The 13,242-nt window shown below is 44.2% G+C and overlaps 1 protein-coding gene across 1 annotated transcript in view; it reads right to left on the reverse strand.

Moving 5' to 3' along the window:
* The window catches only part of LOC136543892 (uncharacterized), a 32,623-nt gene extending 20,507 nt beyond the window's left edge, over positions 1–12,116 (reverse strand). The window contains exons 1-5 of the mRNA XM_066536219.1: positions 10,398–12,116; positions 9,774–9,949; positions 9,235–9,245; positions 8,821–9,149; positions 7,608–7,722 (exon numbers count right to left, since the gene is read on the reverse strand). Coding sequence (XP_066392316.1) covers positions 7,608–7,722; positions 8,821–9,149; positions 9,235–9,245; positions 9,774–9,949; positions 10,398–12,116 — 2,350 coding nt within the window. The remainder of the gene's footprint in view (positions 1–7,607; positions 7,723–8,820; positions 9,150–9,234; positions 9,246–9,773; positions 9,950–10,397) is intronic.
* Between the last annotated feature and the right edge of the window lie 1,126 nt (positions 12,117–13,242).

Raw genomic sequence — 13,242 nt, forward strand, 5'->3', positions numbered from 1 at the left:
CAAGATAGGTGCATGGTTTGCGCTAGATGTACCATAGGCTTACAAATCATTTTGGATGCACCTAATGGAACTCCTAGGTGACGTGGGTCATGTGAAATATCGCTTCTTTCCGTTTGGAGATAGTGTTGGTGTCGGTTAGGTGATGTGGGTCATATGGAATCTCACTTCATTCCGTTTGGAGACAGTGCTAGTGTCAGTGCAAGATGGGTGCATGGTTTGTGCTAGATGTACCACAGGCTTATAAATCATTTTGGACACACCCAATGGAACTCCTAGGTGACATGGGTCATGTGGAATCTCACTTCTTTCCGTTTGGAGACAGTGTTGGTGTCAGTGCAAGATAGGTGCATGGTTTGCGCTACATGTACCATAGGCTTATAAATCATTTTGGACGCACTCGAGGGTACCACTAGGTGACGAGGCTCAAGTGGAAGCTCGTTTCGGCTTTTCGGATATAGTGCTAATCTTGACGCAAGATAGGTGCACGGTTTGCGTCGAACGTACCATAGGATCGGACATCATTTTGGACGCACCCAATGGAACTCCTAGGAGACGTGGGACATGTGGAACCTCACTTCTTTCCATTAGGAGACAGTGTTAGTGTCGGTGCAAGATAGGTGCATGGTTTGCGCTAGATGTAACATAGGCTTACAAATCATTTTGGATGCACCCGATGGTACCACTAGGTGATTAGGCTCAAGTGGAATCTCGTTTCGGCCTTTTTGGATATAGTGCAAATCTTGATGCAAGATAGGAGCACGGTTTGCGTGGAACGTACCGTTGGCTCAGAAATCGTTTTGGACGCACCCGATGGAACTCCTAGGTGATGTGGGTCATGTGAAATCTCACTTCTTTCCGTTTGGAGACAGTGTTAATGTTGGTGCAAGATAGGTGCATGGTTTGCGCTAGATGTACCATAGGCTTACCAATCATTTCGGATGCAACCGATGGAACTCCTAGGTGACGTGGGTCATGTGGAATATCGCTTCTTTCCATTTGGAGATAGTGTTGGTGTCGGTTAGGTGACGTGGGTCTTGTGGAATCTCATTTCATTCTATTTGGAGACAGTGTTAGTGTCGGTGCAAGATGGGTGCATGGTTTGCGCTAGATGTACCATAGGCTTACAAATCGTTTTGGATGCACCCGATGGAACTCCTAGGTGACGTGGGTCATGTGGAATCTCGCTTCTTTCCGTTTGGAGATAGTGTTGGTGTCGGTTAGGTGATGTGGGTCATGTGGAATCTCACTTCATTCCATTTGGAGACAGTGTTAGTGTCGATGCAAGATGGGTGCATGGTTTGCGCTAGATGTGCCATAGGCTTACAAATCATTTTGGATGCACCCGATAGAACTCCTAGGTGACGTGGGTCATGTGGAATCTCGCATATTTCCATTTGGAGACTGTGTTGGTGTCGGTGCAAGATAGGTGCATGGTTTGCGCTAGACATACCATAGGCATATAAATCGTTTTGCACGCGCTCGATGGTACCACTAGGTGACGAGGCTCAAGTGGAAGCTCATTTTGGCTTTCAGATATAGTGCTAATCTCGACGCAAGATAGGTGCACGGTTTGCGTGGAATGTACCATTGGCTCAGAAATCATTTTGGATGCACCCGCTGGAACTCCTAGGTGTTGTGGGTCATGTGGAATCTCACTTCTTTCTGTTTAGAGACAAAGTTAATGTCGGTGCAAGATAGGTACATGGTTCGCACTAGACGTACCATAGGCTCAACTGGAAGCTCGTTTCGGCCTTTCAGACATGGTGCTAATCTTGACGCAAGAAAGGTGCACGGTTTGCGTCAAATGTACCATTGGATCGGAAATCATTTTGGACGCACCCGATGGAACTCCTAGGTGATGTGGGTCATTTGGAATCTCACTTCATTCTGTTTGGAGACAGTGTTAGTGTTGGTGCAAGATAGGTGCATGGTTTGCGCTAGATGTACCATAGGCTTACAAATCATTTTGGACGCAACCGATGGAACTCCTAGGTGACGTGGGTCATGTGGAATATCGCTTCTTTCCGTTTGGAGACAGCGTTGGTGTTGGTTAGGTGACGTGGGTGATGTGGAATCTCACTTCATTCAGTTTGGAGACAGTGTTAGTGTCAGTGCAAGATAGGTGCGTGGTTTGTGCTAGACGTACCATAGGCTTATAAATTGTTTTGTACGCACTCGATGGTACCACTAGGTGATGAGGCTCAAGTGGAAGCTCGTTTCAGACTTTTAGATATAGTGCTAATTTTGACGCAAGATAGGTGCACGGTTTGCGTGGAACGTACCATTGGCTCAAAAATCATTTAGGACGCACCTCATGGAACTCCTAGGTGATGTGGGTCATGTGGAATCTCACTTCTTTCCGTTTGGAGACAGTGTTAATGTCGGTGCAAGATGGGTGCATGATTTGCACTAGACGTACCATAGGCTCAACTGGAAGCTCGTTTTGGCCTTTCGGACAAGGTGCTAATCTTGACGCAAGAAAGGTGCACGGTTTGCGTCAAACGTACCATTGGTTTAGAAATCATTTTGGACGCACCTGAAGGAACTTCTAGGTGATGTGGGTCATGTGGAATTTCACTTCATTCTATTTGGAGACAATGTTAGTGTTGGTGCAAGATAGGTGCATGGTTTGCGCTAGATGTACCATAGGCTTACAAATCATTTCGGACGCAACCGATGGAACTCCTAGGTGACATGGGTCATGTGGAATATCGCTTCTTTCCATTTGGAGACGGTGTTGGTGTCGGTTAGGTGACGTGGGTCTTGTGGAATCTCACTTCATTCAGTTTGGAGACGGTGTTAGTGTCGGTGCAAGATGGGTGCATGGTTGCGCTAGATGTACCATAGGCTTACAAATCGTTTTGGACGCACCCAATGGAACTCCTAGGTGACGTGGGTCATGTGGAATCTCACTTCTTTCCGTTTGGAGACAGTGTTGGTGTCGGTTAGGTGACGTGGGTCATGTGGAATCTCACTTCATTCCATTTGGAGACAGTGTTAGTGTCGGTGCAACATAGGTGCATGGTTTGCACTAGATGTACCATAGGCTTACAAATCATTTTGGATGCACCCGATAGAACTCCTAGGTGACGTGGGTCATGTGGAATCTCGCTTCTTTCCATTTGGAGACTGTGTTGGTGTCGGTGCAAGATAGGTGCATGGTTTGCGCTAGACATACCATAGGCTTATAAATCGTTTTGCACGCGCTCGATGGTACCACTAGGTGACGAGGCTCAAGTGGAAGCTCGTTTTGGCTTTCAGATATATTGCTAATCTCGACGCAAGATAGGTGCACGGTTTGCGTGGAATGTACCATTGGCTCAGAAATCGTTTTGGACGCACCCGTTGGAACTCCTAGGTGTTGTGGGTCATGTGGAATCTCACTTCTTTCTGTTTGGAGACCATGTTAATGTCGGTGCAAGATAGGTACATGGTTTGCACTAGACGTACCGTAGGCTCAACTGGAAGCTCGTTTTGGCCTTTCGGACATGGTGCTAATCTTGACGCAAGAAAGGTGCACGGTTTGCGTCAAACGTACTATTGGATCGAAAATCATTTTGGACGCACCCGATGGAACTTCTAGGTGACGTGGGTCATGTGGAATCTAACTTCATTCTATTTGGAGACAGTGTTAGTGTTGGTGCAAGATAGGTGCATGGTTTGCGCCAGATGTACCATAGGCTTACAAATCATTTTGGACGCAACCGATGGAACTCCTAGGTGACGTGGGTCATATGGAATATCGCTTCTTTCCGTTTGGAGACAGTGTTGGTGTCGGTTAGGTGACGTGGGTCATGTGGGATCTCACTTCATTTCGTTTGGAGACAGTGTTAGTGTCGGTGCAAGATAGGTGCATGGTTTGCGCTAGACGTACCATAGGCTTATAAATTGTTTTGTACGCACTCGATGTACCACTAGGTGACGAGGCTCAAGTGGAAGCTCGTTTCGGACTTTTAGATATAGTGCTAATCTTGATGCAAGATAGGTGCACGGTTTGCGTGGAACGTACCATTGGCTCAGAAATCGTTTTGGACGCACCCGATGGAACTCCTAGGTGATGTGGAATCTCACTTCTTTTTGTTTGGAGACAGTGTTAATGTCGGTGCAAGATAGGTGCATGGTTTGCACTATATGTACCATAGGCTCAACTAGAAGCTGTTTCGGCCTTTCAGACATGGTGCTAACCTTGACGCAAGATAGGTGCACGGTTTGCATCAAACGTACCATTGGATCAGAAATCATTTTGGACGCACCCGATGGAACTCCTAGTGATGTGGGTCTTGTGGAATCTCACTTCATTCTGTTTGGAGACACTGTTAGTGATGGTGCAAGATAGGTGCATGGTTTGCGCTAGATGTACCATAGGCTTACAAATCATTTTGGACAGAACTGATGGAACTCCTAGGTGACGTGGGTCATGTGGAATATCGCTTCTTTCCATTTGGAGACAGTGTTGGTGTCGGTTAGGTGATGTGGGCCATGTGGAATCTCACTTCATTCCGTTTGGAGACAGTGTAAGTGTTGGTGCAAGATGGGTGCATGGTTTGCGCTAGATGTACCATAGGCTTACAAATTGTTTTGGACACAACCGATGGAACTCCTAGGTGACGTGGGTCATGTGGAATATCACTTCTTTCCATTTGGAGACAGTGTTGGTGTCAGTTTGGTGACGTGGGTTGTGTGGAATCTCACTTCATTCCGTTTGGAGACAGTGTTAATGTCGGTGCAAGATGGGTGCATGGTTTGTGCTAGATGTACCATAGGCTTACAAATTGTTTTGGATGCACCTGATGGAACTCCGAGGTGACGTGGGTCATGTGAAATATCGCTTCTTTCCGTTTGGAGACAGTGTTGGTGTCAGTTAGGTGACGTGGGTCATATGGAATCTCACTTCATTCCATTTGGAGACAGTGTTAGTGTCGATGCAAGATGGGTGCATGGTTTGCGCTAGATGTACCATAGGCTTATAAAACATTTTGGACGCACCCGATAGAACTCCTAGGTGACATGGGTCATGTAGAATCTCACTTCTTTCTGTTTGGAGACAGTGTCGGTGTCGGTGCAAGATAGGTGCATGGTTTGCACTACATGTACCTTAGGCTTATACATCATTTTGGATGCACTCGAGGGTACCACTAGGTGATGAGGCTCAAGTGGAAGCTTGTTTCGGCCTTTCGGATATAGTGCTAATCTTGACACAAGATAGGTGCACGGTTTACGTCGAACGTACCATAGGATCGGACATCATTTTGGACGCACCCGATGGAACTCCTAGGAGACGTGGGACATGTGGAATCTCACTTCTTTCCATTAGGAGATAGTGTTAGTGTCGGTGCAATATAGGTGCATGGTTTGCGCTAGATGTAACATAGGCTTACAAATTGTTTTGGACGCACCCGATGGTACCACTAGGTGACAAGGCTGAAGTGGAAGCTCATTTCGGCCTTTCGGATATAGTGCAAATCTTGACGCAAGATAGGAGCACAGTTTGCGGCCTTTCGGATATAGTGCAAATCTTGACGCAAGATAGGAGCACGGTTTGCGTGGAATGTACCATTGGCTCAGAAATCGTTTTGGACGCACCCAATGGAACTCCTAGGTGATGTGGGTCATGTGGAATCTCACTTCTTTCTGTTTGGAGACAGTGTTAATGTCGGTGCAAGATTGGTGCATGGTTTGCGCTAGATGTACCATAGGGTCAACTGGAAGCTCGTTTTGGCCTTTCGGACATGGTGCTAATCTTGATGCAAGATAGGTGCACGGTTTGCATCAAACGTACCATTGGATCAGAAATCATTTTGGAGGCACCTGGTGGAACTCCTACGTGACGTGGGTCATGTGGAATCTCACTTCATTCCATTTGGAGATAGTGTTAGTGTCAGTGCAAGAAAGGTGCATGGTTTGCGCTAGATGTACCATAGGCTTACAAATCGTTTTGGACGCAACCGATGGAACTCCTAGGTGACGTGGGTCATGTGGAATATCACTTCTTTCCATTTGGAGACAGTGTTGGTGTCGATTAGGTGACGTGGGTCTTGTGGAATGTCACTTCATTTCGTTCGGAGACAGTGTTAGTGTCGGTGCAAGATGGGTGCATGGTTTGCGCTAGATGTACCATAGGCTTACAAATCATTTTGGACGCACCCGATGGAACTCCTAGGTGACGTGGGTCATGTGGAATCTCGCTTCTTTCCATTTGGAGACAGTGTTGGTGTTGGTTAGGTGACGTGGGTCATGTGGAATCACACTTCATTCCATTTTTAGATAGTGTTAGTGTCGGTGCAAGATGGGTGCATGGTTTGCGCTAGATGTACCTTAGGCTTACAAATCATTTTGGACGCACCCGATGGAACTCCTAGGTGACGTGGGTCATGTGGAATCTTACTTCTAATGCGCACACGCCTATGCAACGCGTGTAGCAAGTTGTGTGGCCCGATCTTCTCGTAGGATCCGCGAACTTGATAACTTGTTGCTGCGTGACCTGGTGAAGAGGCAGTGCACCGCAAGGCTGTCCACGCGACAAACTACCGAGACAATCACCCTTCCACGTACCGACGAAACAGCCCACGCAATCACGCCCTATAGACGTGAAGGCACAAACTGGGTGAACCGTAGTTCGGCGTTTTACAACTCCCTCAGGAATCGAAGGAACAAGTGTTGCAAGCCTCTCAAGACTCACGCATAAACAAAACTCCACGAGTTTGTGTATTCTGAATTCAACCAATCAAGATCTGACCTTTCATTGTCTAGTATATATATAGGGATAGGGACATTCAGCTTGGAGTAAATGGCAGCATGCGCATGCACCAGTGGATTTCATGGCTGGTTCACGCGTCTTTCAGCTTCTGATAGCAGTTACTAAAATGAGCATAACTCTTTATTGGGAAGTCCAAATGATGAGCCGTTTGATGGGCTGGAAAGTAGACTTGAATATGCTTCCATCCACATATAGAACACCATCTAACTCCTTGTATTCTGTCCGCGGTGATGCTTGGAATTCGTACCATGTATCAGTCATCTAGCTTCTGGTTGCATTTCCATGCAAAGGTGATGAACCACCATTTTATTCTTGCACACCATAGGCTTCTTGGTTCAAATGTCCAGAGGCTTGAATCCATCTTCATCCCATGCTAGTTCATACACTCCATCATTCCTAAGGACATTGGAACAAGAACTCAAAAGCATAGGCTCATTCAACATAAACTGATTATTAAACATAAGGTTAGCGTTCACCTGAGAATGAATTTCCTTCTCCAATTGTTTAGCTCTACTTCTTGTAATTGGACCAGCTATATCAAGTGGAGTTTCATTTGAAGATTAGTGAATGCTTGGAATGTCCACATTAGCCTCCCCCTCTTGAGAAGGAGTCATCCTCGACTCAGGCTCAACAACAAATGGAAGCAAGTCTTTGACATTGAATGTTGTACTCACATTGGAATATTCAGGTGGCAGCTCAATTTTGTAAGCATTATCATTTATCTTGTGTAAAACCTTGAACGGACCATCACCCCTTGGAGACAACTTACTCTTGCGCTGTTGTGGAAATCGATCCTTGCGTAGATGCAACCACACGAGGTCTCCGGGCTAGAATGTAACATTCTTCTTACCTTTGTTCGCTTGCTTTGCATATTGTGCTGATTTCTTCTCGATATTCCTTCTTGTCTCATCATGTAGCTTCTTGAGAAAATCCGATCTCTTTGCTGCATCCAAGTTAACTTGTTCCTGTAATGGTAAAGGCAAAAGATCCATGGGAGTTTGCGGTTTAAACCCATAAACAATTTCAAATGGACAAAAGTTTGTTGTGGAATGGACTGCCCTGTTATAAGAAAATTCAACATGTGGAAGGTAGTCTTCCCACTGCTTCAAATTCTTTTTCAACACAGCACGCAACATGGTGGACAAGGTACGGTTGACAACTTCAGTTTGCCCATCGGTTTGCGGATGACAAGTGGTGGAAAATAACAACTTCGTACCAAGTTTAGCCCATAATGTCTTCCAAAAATAGCTTAGAAATTTTGTATCCCGGTCTGAAATAATAGTCCTTGGTTCTCCATGTAAACGAACGATCTCCCTAAAAAACAAACCAGCAACGTGTGAAGCATCGTCGTTCTTATGAATAAAATGTGCCATTTTAGAGAATCGGTCAACAACAACAACAAAGATAGAATCCCTCCCCCTCTGAGACCGAGGTAACCCCAACATAAAATCCATGGATATATCGTCCCAAGGTACATTCAGAACTGGTAATGGAGTATAAAGACCATGGGGATTAAGGCGGTACTTAGCTTTCAAGCAGATTATGCAGCGTGCAACATGTCGCTGGACATCACGTCGCATATGTGGCCAAAAGAAATGATCAGAGAGCATGTCCAATGTCTTTTTGATGCCAAAATGACCAGCTAAGCCACCAACATGTGCTTCCTGCAAAAGAACTTGACGAATCGAGCACGCTGGAATGCATAGTTTGTTAGTCCGAAATAAAAACCCATCATGCACATAATACTTGTCCCAGCCTTTTCCAGCAATGCAATGAGAGAAAGGTTCTTTAAAATCAGAATCAGCTGCATAGAGTGTTTTAATGGATTCCAAACCAAGCACTTTTGTATCTAATTATGTAACCAAACCACATCTCCGTGATAAGGCATCGGCAACAATGTTATCTTTTCCACGCTTATGTTTTACAACATAGGGAAATGTTTCAATGAACTCAATCCATTTAGCATGTCTACGGTTCAGTTTGCCTTGACTTTTTAGATATTTCAAAGCTTCATGATCAGAATGGATGACAAATTCTTTAGGTAACAAATAATGTTGCCAAACTTCCAAAACTTGAACTAAGGCATAAAGCTCTTTATCATAGACAGAATAATTTAGATGTGGACCATTCAACTTTTCAGAAAAGTAGGCAATAGGTTTACCTTCTTGAAGTAGTACACCTCCTATGCCAATACCACTTGCATCACATTCGATCTCAAATGTCTTACCAAAATCAGGAAGTTGTAGCAGTGGTGCTTCACAAAGCTTTGTTTTCAGCTCATTGAAGGCTTGGTCTTGTTCATCACCCCACTTGAATGGAACATCCTTCTTTGTCAAATTGTTGAGGGGTGCAGCGATGGTGCTGAAATCTTTAACAAAACGCCTGTAAAAACCTGCAAGACCATGAAAACTTCAAACTTGACTCACATTTGTTGGTGTAGGCCAATCCTTTATTGCTTTAATCTTTTCTTCATCAACTTGAATTCCATCTGCAAAAACAACGAATCCAAGAAAAACAACACGGTCTGTGCAAAATGTGCATTTAGTAATGTTTCCATACAATTTGTCAGCTCTCAAAACAGCAAGAACTTGACAGATATGATCAAGGTGTTCATCAAATGATCTGCTATAGATCAGGATATCATCAAAATAAACAACAACAAATTTGCCAATGAAACACATGATTCATCAAACGCATAAAAGTTGAAGGAGCATTTGTCAAACCAAAGGGCATCACAAGCCATTCATAGAGACCAAATTTAGTTTTAAATGCTGTTTTCCATTCATCACCTATTTTCATTCGAATTTGATGATAACCACTATGTAAATCAATCTTGGTGAAAATAGTTGAACCACTCAGCTCATCTAACATGTCATCAAGCCTTGGAATAGGGTGACGATATCGAACAGTTATAGCATTGATAGCACGACAAGCAACACACATACACCAAGAACCATCTTTCTTTGGAACTAACAAAACAGGAACAACACATGGTGATAAGGATTCATGAACATACCCTTTGTCCAAAAGCTCTTTTACCTGTTGCTGAATTTCCTTTGTTTCTTCGAGGTTTGTGCGGTATGCTGGACGGTTGGGAAGAGAAGCACCAGGGACCAAGTCAATTTGATGCTCAATGCCGCGAAGTGGGGGAAGTCCAGCTGGTAGCTCATCAGGAAAAACATCCTCAAAGTCCTGTAACAAATCAAGAACAACACTAGGCAGCGAGCAAGGTAAGTCGTTAGTGGAAAGTAAAACCTCCTTGTACAACAGTACAAAGAATGGGGCTGTAGTGTTTGTCACATCTCTCAAATCACTCCTGCTCACAAATAAGCACTCAGTTTGGTGTGGCTGTTTTAAAGTGGAATGAGGCTTTATGTGGCTGGATGCTTTAGAACTATCTTCCTTACTAGTGTTGTGGGTCTCACTCAGTTTTCTTTTTTCAGATTCCTCTCTTTTCATGCGAGCCACATCTGAAACATGTATCTCCTCTGGAGATAATGGAACAAGAACCACCTTCTTGTCATTGGCAATGAAAGTGTATTTGTTAGACCGTCCAAAATGCACCGAATCCACATCAAATTGCCAGGGGCCGACCAAGCAGCAAATAGCATGCTTGCATGGGGACAATATCACAATCAACCTCTCCATGATAATCACCAATGGAAAATGACAAACGAATCATGGTTGAAACCTTAACTGTCCCGGAATTATTCAACCATTGCATGTGGTATGGATGTGGATGGCGACGTGGCTGCAAACCAAGCTTCTCAACAAGCAAAGCACTAACAATATTATTGCAGCTCCCACCATCTATGATGAAACGGCACACTTGTCCTTTCACTTTGCATCGGGACTGAAACAAATTATGGCGTTGTCCTTGATCAGCAGCAACAAACTGAGTGGAAAGAACTCTCCTAACCACCAAAGAAGGAGATGGTGTATTCATTGTAGAAGGCTCCAAATCAAGAAAATCAGCAATCAACTCATCAAAATCAGCACTAGTAATCTTGTCAGAAGATGGAGAAATAATATCTTGTAGCATGTTATTGTGAGCAAAAGTTGGAATAGGTTGAATGGCTAAACAATTCAGACCTAGCTCAAATGTACCATCCTCAGCTGAATACTCACAAGTATCAAGATTTAGATCTACAAATACATTGTTAAACTCTTCATCCTCTTCACTTTGAGAATCATAAGAACCATCAGCAAGTGCAATAATGGTACGCCGATTGGGACATTCAGCTTGCTTATGTCCATGACCACCACACTTAAAACACTCAATCTTGCTTGTCTTCCATTGGGCTACTATAACAGAGGAGCTGGACTGATTGGAATTTACAACTTTGCCTCTTGAATCAAAATGTTTGGCAGACGTTGAAATTGAATGAGAAGTTGCACGAGACGAAGGTGTGTGCACCTCTGACCCATGCTGCTGTGAATGGCGCCATGGAGTAGAACTATGAGGAGCTGAAAATGAAGCACGGTTCTTATAAGATTCAGCAAGCTGTCGTTCTGCCCTTTTTGCAAAATGTAGCAATTCATCCATGGTGTTGTAATTAGTCATGTCCACCTTGTCTGCGATTGGTTTATTAAGACCAACCAGAAATCGAGCCATCGTTGATTCCTCATCTTCAGTGATACCGGTATGAAGTAGACACATTTCCATTTCCTGAAAATATTCATCCACACTACGATGACCTTGGACAAGACGTTTCAGCCTCAAATGTAGCTCACAAGAATAATGGGCAGGAACAAATCTCCGCCTCATTTCTCGTTTCATGTCATCCCAAGTAATACGATCATGTCCAACACGGCGGAAATCAGCACACACTTGATTCCACCAAGTGATTGCATAACCTGTGAACTCAATTGCAGCAAGCTTTGCTTTCTTGATAGGAGGGTAAGTATAGAAATCAAAGATCTGATCAACCTTGGTCTCCCACTCAAAATAATCATCAGCACTTTCCTTTCCGTTAAATTTTGGAATAGACACTTTCACTTTGCTTAAACCATCAGCATCACGACGACGATGGAGGTCACGATAACCATGATGGACACCATGCCGATGATCATCCATGTCGGACAACATATCATCATCACCATCATTAGCTCTACCTCCAACTAGAACGCGCCGAGCACGACCAAAACCATGGCCAAACCCACCACGTCCATGTCCATGACCAGCGGCACGATGTGGTGCCTCGTTATCCTCATTGTTATCATCCTCATTTGGTGGTGGTTCTCTATGAGGCATGTTCAATTGGAGAGTTTGTAGTTGTTGCATCAAATCATTCATTTGTGTACGCAGCTCCTGGAATTCGTCCACCGAAACAGCGGCACCATCTCCACGTCCTGCCATATTAGTAGAGGGGAAAAAAAGGACAATATATATGTGGAATCACTCCCTCACCACTTGCTGAACAAGTTCTTTCTCTTCCTGGAAAGGGCAAGAACTGGGGCTGCAATCTGTAGTGGAAGAGTGAAGAGACTACGGTGCAACAGCTCACGGTGCTTTTAAGTGGAGCTTGGTGGGGTAATATGTAAATGGAATGCGCTGAAATGTAGTAATGCAAAACCGAATAATAATCCAAGAACTCAAGTCTAAGTTGCTGAATATAAAGGAAAAGATACTCAATGAAAGGAACAAGATGTAGGAAGTGGATAGATGAACACCAATTGCACCAACCGAAACTTGTTGCTGCCCAAACCCCTTTGTGGTGTGCTGAACACAATTCTCTTTTATTTCTTTTCTTTCCCTTTTTTTTGAACAAGAACTCATTGTTTTTAGTCCTTCTTTTGACCCATATACATCTTTTCTTTTAACCTTTGTGAGAAACGCAGCACAACTTTCAACTAAAGGGGCACATAAGGATCAACTAAGATGGACGGCGCAGCACAAAAACAAGAAACTCGGGTGGGGAATTTGTGGCGGGTAGAAAACAAGGGTGGAACGGGTGGGTTTTTTTTTATTTATATATATGCAGCAAGCAATGACGATCAGAACAAGGGTGGGATGGGTGGGTACATGCAGCAAGCGATTTGATGATTAGAACAATGATAAAAACTAGAATGATGTGGAAAAGAAAAATTCAGCAACTAGACAAATCTTAAAGGATTAAAACTCGATAAAGCAAACTACAAAATCAGTAGCACGTATGAATTTGGGCTGTAGGTTTTCTTTTTTGGCTATTAGTGGACAGTAGGTATATAAACTCTATCCTACCAAAAACAAGAACAATCCTAATGAGTAAATGGAGGCTCTGGTACCAGATGATGCGCACACGCCTATGCAACGCGTGTAGCAAGTTGTGTGGCCCGATCTTCATGTAGGATCTGCGAACTTGATAACTTGTCGCTGCGTGACCTGGTGAAGAGGCAGTGCACCGCGAGGCTGTCCACACGACGAACTACCGAGACAATCACCCTTCCATGTACCGACGAAACAGCCCACGCAATCACGCCCTATAGACGTGAGGGCACGAACT

The sequence above is a fragment of the Miscanthus floridulus genome, chromosome 3, assembly GCF_019320115.1.
Source record: "Miscanthus floridulus cultivar M001 chromosome 3, ASM1932011v1, whole genome shotgun sequence".
Classification (NCBI taxonomy): domain Eukaryota; kingdom Viridiplantae; phylum Streptophyta; class Magnoliopsida; order Poales; family Poaceae; genus Miscanthus; species Miscanthus floridulus.